The 12,728-nt window shown below is 37.0% G+C and overlaps 1 protein-coding gene across 1 annotated transcript in view; it reads right to left on the bottom strand.

Annotated features, from left to right (window-relative positions):
- Nucleotides 1-1,796: 1,796 nt before the first annotated feature.
- Nucleotides 1,797-12,728, bottom strand: part of pde11a (phosphodiesterase 11a) — a 49,544-nt gene continuing 38,612 nt past the window's right edge. Inside the window, exons 16-20 of the mRNA XM_042000804.1 lie at nucleotides 12,632-12,709; nucleotides 12,467-12,530; nucleotides 11,938-12,012; nucleotides 11,027-11,110; nucleotides 1,797-5,360 (exon numbers count right to left, since the gene is read on the bottom strand). Of these exons, the coding sequence (XP_041856738.1) occupies nucleotides 5,130-5,360; nucleotides 11,027-11,110; nucleotides 11,938-12,012; nucleotides 12,467-12,530; nucleotides 12,632-12,709 (532 nt within the window). The 3' untranslated portion in view covers nucleotides 1,797-5,129. The remainder of the gene's footprint in view (nucleotides 5,361-11,026; nucleotides 11,111-11,937; nucleotides 12,013-12,466; nucleotides 12,531-12,631; nucleotides 12,710-12,728) is intronic.

Below are 12,728 nucleotides of genomic sequence, written 5' to 3'. Positions count from 1 at the left end.
ACTTCCTGATGATGAATTCAGATATAATTGAATGAAATCTGAAGCTGCTATATTTCATTGAAAGATGCAGGCTTGTGTAAAGACACGTTTGTCCACATGAGGTCAGCACTGTGCTGGGAGGAATGAAAACTTGGTGAAAATGGGAATTATTTTGATACAGTACATAAACCAAGTGAGATCATCTCTGTGCAACAGTTAGTATTGACTATTAAAACGACAGATCCTGCATAATACTTTTAGTTCTAAGTTTTTTTTGTGTGTGTGTCCACCTTTGTCTTTATTGAGTGACTTACCAGAGGATACCACTTCACATCTTTTTGGAGAGATTATTCATTCACTCTCTTAGCAAGGGCCTTTTCCTTGTACTACAGTCCTAAAGGCATTGCGTTGCTGCCATTTGATTGGCTGATAAGCTATGAACAAGTTAACAAGCAATTGAACTGGTGTACCTAATAAACTGACCAGTGAGTTTAAGTGACACAGTGATGGTACCTTACGTTTGAGCTTGATTACAGAGAAGGCAAAACAGTATGAGTTAAGTGAGTATAGTGAATAGGAGAGTAAATCGGAGCACACATGGCAGGATATATAGTTTTATTTAAACTCTTAACAGAAACATTGCACATTTGCTTTTTCATGCCTTGGGTTTCTGTCAGATTAGCCTGCCATGAAATCCAAATGGGAAAGGAAAAAAACACAAGAAGCAGGTTACATTGCAAAAAATGCATGTAGATGTCAGTCACATGTGGAGACCTAATAGAAAAATAGAACTGCAATATTCATACGTAACTCACGCAACATGATGCAAGAGAATTTAAGTCATGCATGTCTGATGAGATAAAGTGTGTACTGATGAAAATATGAGGTATTTGTTGGCTCACTTGTTTGCTACATCCTTAGCAAGTGGTTGGATTTAATACTGCATAAAACATGCAATTCAAAAACTTTTTCTGGTTGAATTCCACTGAGCTCTTCAACTAAAAATACAGCAGAGCACAAACAGATCCATGCCACACAAGTCACGTTTGAAAATCCAGTTAGCAAAGCTACAACACAATTCATAAGGCATACCCCCACCCAAAAAACGATGCTTATAATAATTATAATAATAATATCAAAGGAAAAGCTTTGATATTACACGGGCACTTCAGTACTACAAGTTTCAGTGTTTCAGTCTTCTGGAGATAAAAAAGCTGTCATTCAGTTTCTAGCATTTACCAGCGTGGAGAAGAAAAAAAGACAAATTCACAGGAAAACGTTAACTATTTTTTTTAGAAGAAAAACCTAATTACTTTCTGAAGACTAAAGACAGAAAGAAACCGCTAGCCTGACTCTGTCCAAAGAAGTCATGTGTGTAAAATTAGTGGAAGAAATGTGTTAAAAGGATTTGTGCTTGATTGGATCTCCTTCTGTGAAATTACACTCACGCAGCTGATGGTGGCTTCACATGGTGTTGCCAAGGGTTCAATCAAACGCCCACTCTTTGTAGTATTACTTGAGTTTATGAGAGATATGCCTGACCTCACATGTCGTAGTCATGAGCTCACCAGTTTTACATGAAGGTAGGAAGTGATTCTTCTTCATGATCACCAGAAATATCACTTTTACAATCACTGAGCCTGCCCTATTAATTATAACACCACTGATATCTTGTGCTAACTTAACCTTGTGACCTCTTCAAATTTAGTACCCTTTGGTGACCTTTGTGGCCAAAAGTATCCATGGACAAAACTGCTATAAATGTATTTTTTTTTTGTTTTGTTTTATTTCATAAATCATTTAAACAACGTCCATCTTGCTCAAAAAAAAAAAATAAAAAAAGGAACTCTAACATTTTAAATGCCATATGAATTATTTTACATATAATAAATAGGGATGGGTCTTTGGTGGTGATTAGACACTTGCATATGTCAAAGACTCGGAACAAAATTGACTTGATCTCATTTGTATTTTTTATGTAGTGTCAGAAACCCTCTCTGGGGACTCTTGTGGCAAAAATGTACATGCACAAAAAAAAATGCTATTTAATCATCATACATCAGTAGTTTTCAGCTTTTTTTCATAAAACACTGTCAGACTTGCTCAAAACTACCAAATATTTAATAATTTTTAAGATTTAACCCCTTTCAATGCCAGATTAAATATTTGAATGAATAATTATTTATTTAAAAAAAACATACAAAACATTAAATATGTTTTATAAAATAAATATTACGGGGATTCCGCTTTGGTGGTGATTAGGGTTTTGGATATGTCAAAGATTAGCAACAAAATTGATTTGATATCATTAGTAATTTTTTATGTACTATCAGACACTTTCTCTGGTAACTTTCCGTAACCCAAAGTGTCCCATCTGTCCATATTTTAATCTTACTGTCATTACAGTTTAAAACAATTCATTCTATAATGTCAGCATTTTTAAAGAAAAGCAGTTATATTTGACATTTTTGCTGGATTTCACCATTTTCAACTGGTTTCCTACTGTAGACAGATGCAGGAAATCCTTGTAGTTTTGACAATTGTAAAATATGATGGGACCACCAGGGGAACTATATTATATATATGGCATAGTATTAGGGCCATATTAAGAAAAGTATCTTTTCACAGGCTTCGAGAATAAAGTCATAATTTCACGAGAATAAAGTCATATTTTAACCAGTTCTTTTGGAAGAGGAACATTGTTAAAATGAGGGTGGTGGAGCATCTTGTATAGTTGTAATTCAGGGCAGGTTTCACAAATCAAGAGATACTTAATCTTTTGGCACATCAGACATAGATATGACTTATTAATGAAATGGAAACCTAATAGAATAAATTACTGATAGAAAAATAATCAACACTAATCTCAGGCTGTTTGGATGTTTGTTTGCATTTCCGGTGACTTGAGACTCGACTCGGACTTGCGATTTGAGACTTGTGAACGATTGCATTATGATTACATACATATATATATGTATATATATATACATATATATATATAGATATATTTTATTTATTTATTTATTTATTTCTCTCTGTCCAATTTGCTATCTTATTTGTGCAGATGTAACACTGACGCAACATCACACAGACGCGCCCACAGTGCACGCACAATCAATCAAACATTTGGGTATTAAAAACTTAATAAAAAGGGACCAATATAAGAGCAGCAAACTCGAACATCTGTGGTATAAAATCCAGGACACTGGATCCACCACATCCATTTTCATCCACCTTTAAACACACCTGGAGAGGTTAGTCACTGTAATATGAAAGCTAATGTTAGCATCAGGTTAGCAACGACCTCAGCACCACAGCGGTGTAAAGGTTTGCTTGTTACTACTTTGTACCGTCAGACTGGCTCCACTGAATTAAGAATTAAACATTTACTGAACAAATTACATGATCACGTTAAACTGGGATCAGACCCACTGGAAATGTGGTTTTACTGGACTTGTTTATTAGAAACAGCTGTTGCTGATTTAGGAATGTAAGGAAATTTTATTGGGCCTGCAAGTATTGGATCTAGATTAATTAAATTATTGAGTTTTAATTTAATTTGAAAAAGTTTAAAATTAATATGTTCTGTACTATTCCCACACTATTTGAGACTTGACTTAACCTGAGAATAGTGTGTGTGAAAAAGAGAGTATGATCAGGTGTGTGTTCTTGAACTTAGATGATTTATAGTTCTGTGCATGTGAAGGTCTGTGTGTGTATATATATTTAAAAATAGTTTTTATGTAAAGCACTTTGTGCTGCTTTTGTATAATAAGTACTATATAAATTAAAGTTTAATTTGATTTGACAACATGTGCAAAAACGGAATATTGGTCTCATTTCGTGGGCTGGATGTCAGCTCATCCCACTGTTCACCATCTCTGACCTTCACAAATAGGTGATTGATAAGATGTACATTTGTGCATGTTGCTGGAACATTTACTGCTAAAGTTTGCAGTTGTTTGCATCTGTGGTTTGCAGAAAGATGGTGTGGTTTTCTGTTCAAATGAACCAGTGAGCTTAATGCTGCAATAGTCAATCACTATTGTTAATTTTAGTCAGAGTCAGGCTAATTCCATGCTATATAGTCTTAACTCTAAGATGAGCTAACCAACTGTTAATGGCAACCCTATATTTACCAGATACAGGGCTCCTGTAGTAATATGAATTTCCAATAAAATAAAAAAAATAATAACGTAGCTCTTAAAAATGCTAATCACCACTTTTTAAATGATATGTGACACTGAGTTTTAGCTTACAGCTGTCAGTATTAAACCAATATAGCTGAATAATCCTGCAATAATTAATTTAACATCAGAACAACTTTCTCAAGGCACATTGTGTGTGAGAGAGACAAGTGTGAACCTGCATTTATAAAACTGGGCAAAATATATATCCGTATGTAAATTATGTTAATTCTTGTGGCTAACAATGGGCATAACTGTACTCATTGGTTTTAGAAATTATGGCAGAAACAGCATGGATCAACATGGATTTCCATACTATGTAAAAACCTCAGCAAAGAGGCCATGCATTTTTCATTAGGATCTTAAAACAAGGCACAGGAAGGGAGGGAGAATTCAATTTGCATTGCAAGCACTGTTGTCCCTGCACCCTTTCATACAGTCACATTACAATCCAGTCCAGTGCATACAGTTTTTTGTAGTTTTTTTTTTTTTTTAAACAGCACTTGTAAATAACTCAATAGCCTATTTACAGATTTACAAAAAATGTTACCCTTGGACAAAATGCGAGCAATAAAGAGATAGCAAGAGCAAAACATCCACAGTAGAGACTAACTTTATGCTCCATGTCTTTTGCAAAAGATAATCTGTCCAATGCCCAAGATAGTTGGTGTTAGTTGACATATTGACACAGTGGTTTGATTTACTTCTGACATGCTGTCATCAGCTGATTTGTAGCTGCTCCAACAAACTTGCTAAACACAGCTCTCTCAGCCTTCAGCACAAAGAATCTGAAGGAAGCAGAAAAACCTCTATGTTAGCGCCACACTCCAGTCTAAAGCTCATCTCTAAGTAGCAAAAGCGAAGAGGAGCAGAGCCCAAGAACCTCTGCATGCACTGCACTGCCTCTGCTGCAGACAGCATTTAGGAGAAAATAGACCTAAGATATCAGCTTGCCAGCAGAAGCTAACTAGCTGCCTTCGATGTGCCATCAGTGTTGCCGCTGCAGCAGGGCATGCTGCCAGTTTTTGCCACGGTGCAGCCGCTGGTTTCTGTGCTGTCACCACTGCAGGGGCTCGCAGGTGCAGAAACACTATGGCCACATTGTCTCTTCTGGTTCAGTTCCTCCCATTTGGCCCGGTTTGCTCTGATCATGTCAAGCATTGGGTGAAGTTTAGGATTCAACTTGACCAGAGTCTAGAGAGAGAAAAAAGGACAACGATGAGAGTAAAGAAAACACATGTGCTTGGGGTTTCGGTTCATCTATTTATGAAATGTGTGTGTTCTCCTTCCCAGCAAACACTAAGACATTCATGGACAGTTCTACTCAAAAACTGCACTTTTCATGGCCATTGACAGCAAGTGTGTCTGTCTGGTTATTTCAACATGTCTTTAATGTTATTAGAAATAACAGGATGTTTATTAGCAAAAAATTGAATATTGTTTCCCAAGATTATGCAGTAATACACAAATAATTTTAAGTAAAATAATATATAAGATAAAATAGGTGGCAATAATAACAATAGAAAAAAATCAAGTAACAGCCTAAAATGTATAAAATGCGAAGTGCAGCAAATTCTGTTTAAAATAAAATTTTTAAAAAGTCCTTTTATAAGTGCAAGTGTGTACAAAAGGAGGAGTCACGGGGAGGGAGAGGAACAGGGCGCAAACAGTTTATGATCCCGACTGCCTGTGAAAAGAAACTGTTCCTTATCCTTTTTGATTTAGTGAGGAGGCTTCTGATGCAGGAAACATTATGAAATGTAACATTATTTCCTCTTATCAGGGCAACATTGTAATCAGAAAAATAAAAATTATTCAGTAACACAAACCGATCCTGTACACGGTGTCCTGCAGCTTAAACTACAAATGTCAAAAATCTGACAAAATTGAAAATTAATAGCCTTTGCAAAAGTTTGAAACAGTTTCTTTACCAACATTTGATAACTTATTATAACCAGATTAGTGTTTCATATTCCAGTGTGGGTTGTCAGTTATTAAAATTAGTTTCTGTCAGATGAATCATAGCTTACATTGACGCACTGATGTCTAACTAATTAGAAAAACACAAAAACTTTTAAATCTCCAGACAACATACCCTAATTATTAAATGCAGACCCAGCGTTGTTGTAAAACCAATCAATGCTACTGTCGGTAGATAGGAGGTAAGTAGGACTCACCACCTCAGTAATGATGGCACCGCAAGATGGCAAAACACACAAATCGGCCACCGGATTTGTCTTTGTCTGAATATATGGATGGATGTTTCATTGTGAAGGTTGTGGATTTTGTCCAGTGGCAGGGAATTTTCAGAACAATAATAAGATCAATGATCTTTGTTTTTTAAGAAAGGGTCTGATTGGACTATTATCATAAAGTATGGCACTTCATACCCACAGAACAAGAACAAGCTCCAGTCCAAACTTCACCATGTTTGAATGGGACACACTGACACAGTTTGACCAGTAAAATGCTAGATCAGCAGGATTAAAGCTTTAAACAAAAAAAAAAAAAAATCCTGAAACCAGAACCACCAGTTTGTTCCTTTCATTAATGGCAGCTATGTTTGAATCACACTATGCTAACTTTTAAAATAAATATTTTGTGATACTTACGAGACTAATTTGTAGCTAACACACTAGCCAGCTTGGTTTTGCATGCTAGTTTTCACTAATACAAAAGTCACTATATTGTAGGTATTTGGTCTTAAGTATTGAGGGAAAAGAAAAATTATTATAGTTTTACAGGTTATGGTTTTAAGGGCACTAAATAATTTTTGGTTACCATGAATGTTTTTACAAAATAAATAAATAAATAAAATAAAATAAAAAAAAACTCAAGTCCATTCAAGTGCAAGTTGTTGAGATGCTTCTTGCTGTCTGATACTTGGAGAGCTCAATGTATCTGGATTAAAAAAAGATAAGCTGAATTACGCTAAGAAATTACACTACTGTTACACACCTGCACCAGGTTCTACTCTGGATCACAAATCATCCACACCCTTTCCAGCCAGTCAATCACAGCATACTAATCATCCACACCTGTTTCCAATCTACTCACCCTGCCACATACACTCCAGCCATGCACCACAGCAGTCAATCCTCAGATTGCTGATCATCCACACCTGCACCCAATCTCCAGCACGACACACACTCCCTGACGGACCTTGTCATTGCATCATTTATGGACTACGCTGCTTTCTGTTCCCGGTTCTGTGTCTCCAGGATAACGTGCCAATTCCACCGTTTGTCTTCTAGCCGTGAGATTATTCCATTGTTCACTTCATTCAATAAAAGCCTTGTTAACCTTTATCTGTCTCCGAGGAGTTCGTACGTAACAACTACTACACTATGAAATAAACTAATAAATTTCAGAAATAGCTAAACTGTGCTAGTGTCAGACAAAAAAAATGTAATTAACATGGTTGCATTTGTTTTAAATAAGGAACAAGAACAAGTTGGTGCCACCTGGGCTGATTGCAATTTTAAAAAAAAAAAAAAAAAAAAAAAATTTAGTGCACAAGAAACTGAACTTTTTTTTCAGCAAACTTCACAGTCAACATAGTTTTTGAACCAATTCTCTGGGTTTTTCATACATCTCTTGGTTTTAGAGAATGGTATGACCATCTTAGACTACATTTAGAAAAGCAGTATAGCTATTTATCGTTAGTACACTAATAAATGCTTCATAGCTGCACTCCAATAAATGGCGACTTTTTCAAAATTACAAATGTATATGTGGCTGAAATTACTTTCTTTTGCCATTTTTCTAATGTTGAAGTCAAAGTTTAGCTAGCAGTGTAGTAAAGTTTGTCACCCTCTTTTTGACAAACGAGAGGATTTTGTTATTCTAATGTGTCTGCTGTGTTTTTCTAGTTTCCAGGGGAGCCTGTAATTAGTTACAGTTTCATTAACCCTGTTTCACATGAAAATATAGTGTGTGTATGACTTTAACTCATGAAACAAGTCCAAACTTTTTTTTTTCTTGTGCATTTGTATAAGAGTTATATGTGAAGCCATTGTTTGATACGAGTATTGAATGTCTGCTCTGGGCAATTTGTTTAGTATATGTAAAAGGGAAAGCTGCACAGGTACAAATATACTGAGCTTTGAAAGCTGAACGTATACATTTTAATGATTGGGGGGAAAAGTCCACATCCATGTAGTTTTACAGAAATGATTTGTGTGTAAATCCTTTACACAAGAAGAATCAGGTTCAACAAATGAAGCAAAATAGACTGTCATTAATTAATTTACAGATAAAAACATCAATATAACATGCTAGTAGAAGCACTTTTATTCAATCATAGTCGGGTATGAGAGAGATCTATCAGTGCCTGATCTTCACAACAATTAAGGTATATCATAGCATGCATAGAAGAGATTTTTGAGGAACCTGAGAAAAATAGCATTTTCTAATCAGGCTGAAGTGTTTGGATTCCAACAGCCCTCTGTCAGAGAGGGTGAATAGTTGGGGAAATTTAGGAAGTCAAATCGACTGTATTTATAAACACATTTAAAAGCAACATATGTTGACCAAAGTGCTGTGCCACTAGAAGAGATAAAATACAAATAAAATGGATACTACACAACAATAAAACATATATAAAAGATAATAAAAAGACAAGCATAAAACTAATATTCAGCAAGAAAAGCCAAAACTCAGTCTGAATTCAAAGCTAGAAAGTAAAAATAAGTCTTTCAATGAGATTTAAAAAATGTCCACGCTTGGTGAGGCCTTAATATGGATAGGGAGGCTGTTCCATAGTTTGGGGGTGAAAACAGAAAAAGCTCTGAGCAATGTTGTAAACTACAGGAGATATTGAGGCACAGATCATTTCAAGAGCAAACTGTAATAATCTGAGATGGAACAAACTGACCCAGTGTAAGTAAGAGCCTCTCTGACACTGGCTGCCACAAGTCCACCATCAGGAAAAAGAAATGGCGAGAACAGTGTGGAAAATAGGACTGCAAGATGAAAGTCACTACTCTCTAAAATGTACCCTTTAGTTTGCTAATCGATCACATGTACAATCCAAACAGCTCTGTAATGCTGAAGCCAAAACAGAAACAGTTTAAATCATAAGTTATGTTTACAGGTGTAGAGGTTCTTGTCTGTTTTGCTGCCAATTGGTCAGACTGACCTCTTATCATTCACAGAATCATACCAGTTCATTAATACCTGTGAATTCTGAGGCTGAATGTCAGGACATCTGTGAAGGGAATTTCAACAAAAAGTGTGTCATGCAGCAAGATGTAGCGTTAACATTCAGAAATGGCCAAATCAAAGTCCTGACTTTACTCCAACAGAAATGTTGTGTAAGGACCTGAAGCAAGGAGTTCATATGAGCAAAAACATCCAGAGTTTAAACTGAGCTGCACAGAAAAAATGGGCTAGAATTAAAATGCAGGACAGAAATGTTCAGCTGTAATTGCAAAGTTTCACATACATTTTGCCACTCATGGGTATGTACTGTGGAATCATTTTGTCCAAGAAAAATTTTCCATTGGGATCACTTTATCTACTTAAAGCCTCTAATATTGTCTTTACCAAGATGAACAGAAAATGATAAAATGTTCAGAAACTTTTAAGCATTACTGTATTCCTAACAGCTGTTAAACTTTCTAATCTATTTAATCTCTATTTAATCTCTGCGACTGCAAATTGAACTCTGCAAGTTAAATTAATTTGTTTGTTTCTGCATTAATTCATTCATTTCTTTTAAGAGGAGAATATTGTCACTCTTTCTCAGTGGTCAAAACCCTCAGTGAGACATCATTGCTTTGTGCATTATTCCACTGGAGCAGACTCAGTGGAAGACAGGGACTGCCAGACAGGATGGAATGTTATATAATGGTGGATTAATATTCCACAAAGTAGCAAGCTACCATCAGGAGAAGGAGATCAGTAAGATCAAGAACAAGATCTTTTCCACCCACGGGGGGAAAAAAAAAACCCTGTCACCTCTGAACTTCCTATGTTCTCCCCCTCACAAGTTTAATTGGCAGCAGCACGATGGCAAGCTCCATATCTGCATTCTCCAAACATCAGCCTTTTACATGAGGCAGCGTGAAGACAAACCCCCCACGCAGACAAGACACACACAGCTTTGATGTTTTTTTTATCAACACAGCACAGACTGTAACAATGGTGAAAACACAGCCCAGCAAAGATTAGTCTGCTTTAACTTCTGTCTGACATTCATGAATTTAACTCCAATATGCCCTATATCTTAACGGACCTGATCTCTTCCGTAAGTCAACCTTCTTCTTCTTCTTCCCACACAACCATAACTGCTGGCAATGGGAGGGGCAGGTGATGTCATTCAGAGACACACTGTCACATTATTATACCAGCAAGGACACAGCATAGATTTCTATCTCTTTCTCTGGTAACCACCAGCTCTAACTCAGATCACCATATTGGCTGAGCAAAGATCTGTCAACAGAATCAGCCTGGTTTTCGGGGTGTCTAAGGTAAAGTATGCAGCCAAAAGTCAGCAATTTTATTACTGTGCACATCGAAGTCTTTTACTGAGGGGATTTAACCCGACTTACATCACAGCTCTATTCACTCACTTATTTGAGCTTTCACGCATCAGAAAGTGCACACTCACTCTGCTATTCTCAAAAGAGCAGGATGCAACCTTGGAGTTGTTTCAGAGCTTTTAATAAAAAGAATTTCTCTTTCAGAGAAAAATCTGTGGCTGAAAAGACAGCTGAATAGTTGTCAGTGACAGTTTCACTGCTGGCGTCAGTGGAGGACAATAACTGAGAAAGTGAGGAACAACTCATGTCAGAGGCAGACATGTGACAAGTGTGACACAATAAAGGCTGGAGAGCAATGAATCTTCAAAATGTTACCTCATAGAGCGGCGAACAGATTCCATCAATCCATTCCAGCTGAAGCCCTGGCAACTCATCCTTCCTGTTTCGGTCAAAAATGGCCTGAAACGCAAAAGATAAGAGTTTATTTTCTTCTACATTCTTCAAGCTTACAGGCCCTAAAGTGCCGCTGTTAGTGCTTTGGTTTGAGAGAATTCTCCTTCAGCTCTCAAGGCAACTCAGTTTATTTCACGCACATTTTCTATTCTCCCTTATTCTTCTGCAGCCTGAACTTAAGAGGCTCCACTGAGGCTGTGCTTCAGAGATAGTTACCAGGCTAGGACTCAGAAGTTAATATTTCATTTCCAACACCCACACATAGAGCGCTAAAGGTCTGACACAAGCAGCAGACCTGAGGCTACTGAATTAGTTATTTCAGAGGGGTGGCAATGTGGCCTGCCTCGATTACTCAACAGTCATTAATTGCATGCAGAAAGCTCCTGGTTTTTCCTTTTGATTGACTTGCAACACAGTTCAGCCTCAAAAAGTTCTCAATCATTCAGACCATTTTCTTCTTCTGGTGGCAGGGCTGAGATCGGCAAAAATAATTCTGAATGAAGAAAAAAACTAACTTTCTCTTCAGTTAGAAGTTATTTTTACAAAAAAAGATTTGGTCTGTACGTTTGCAGATGAATGAATAAAAAAACAAGCTATAAATCCAGGGCATACCCTCCCTCCCTCAGCACAGCAGCAAGGCAGTGAAGCGGTCAAGCTGACCCAACACTTTTCTCACACTATGAGACACAACCTCTCATGTTTCCCCCGCAGTCAGTATGTTTTGGCACAGCAGAGAAAATATATCTTTGCTTCGGCATCATCAGCTCTTAGAGGGCACAGAGGTGAGAGAAACTGCAAAATGCACAAAAGCAAAGCTGGTCTGATTTACTCACAGAGGGCGTGAGTTTCAGCTCCAATCTCTCTCTGTCACCTTGCTCAAAGAACTCGCTCGTCACCAACTCTGCAACCTGAAGAGAGAGAAAAGGTTTGTGCAGGGCAGGAACTTACATTTGCAGATGTTACTGCAATATATTTTTTTTCTTCAGACCCATTCCCAATTACTTCCCTTGGCTCTGCTTAGCTCAACCCCTCCATTTTCAGGAACAGAGACCCTTCAGCTGGGTTTGAAATGCTAAATTAGTATTTCTCCTTGATCTTTCACAAAAAAAGAGAAAAAAAGGAGGGGTCTTATCACTGCAAACCAGAGGAGTAGGACTAAGAATTGGGACTGACCCTTATTGTTAAAAATCTATGAAAAGTACCTGGTGGTTATATCATTAAATGAAAAGTAGCACATTCTCAAATTTTAAGCTGAGATGGAGAAAAGTGGATCATTGCTTATTATTTCCATCTTATTTCATCTTAGCTCAAGATGAATGGTTCAGAAATACATCTGCACATTTTACTACTTGTATTTGTCACCTTGCGTGATATGTCCCAGGGCTTTGTGACAGCGCCAAGATCACATGCTGTCATCATCATGGATCTGAGAAGAGGACAGGTTTATTTTAAGCATTGGGAACTGTGATGTAAATTACAAAAAATCTACTTTTAGGCACACAAAGAAACAAAGAGGCAGAACATTACCTGCACATGTCTCTATGAGCCTTTACGTTCCAATTGTACTCTTCCTTCTTGACAAGCTCAAAGAACATGTTTCTATTCCTAAAGGGAGGCAAGAAAT

This window comes from Melanotaenia boesemani, chromosome 12 (genome assembly GCF_017639745.1).
Source record: "Melanotaenia boesemani isolate fMelBoe1 chromosome 12, fMelBoe1.pri, whole genome shotgun sequence".
In the NCBI taxonomy this organism is placed as follows: Eukaryota; Metazoa; Chordata; class Actinopteri; order Atheriniformes; family Melanotaeniidae; genus Melanotaenia; species Melanotaenia boesemani.
The sequence above is the reverse complement of the archived record's forward strand: the minus strand, read 5'-3'. Positions and strand labels throughout refer to the sequence as shown.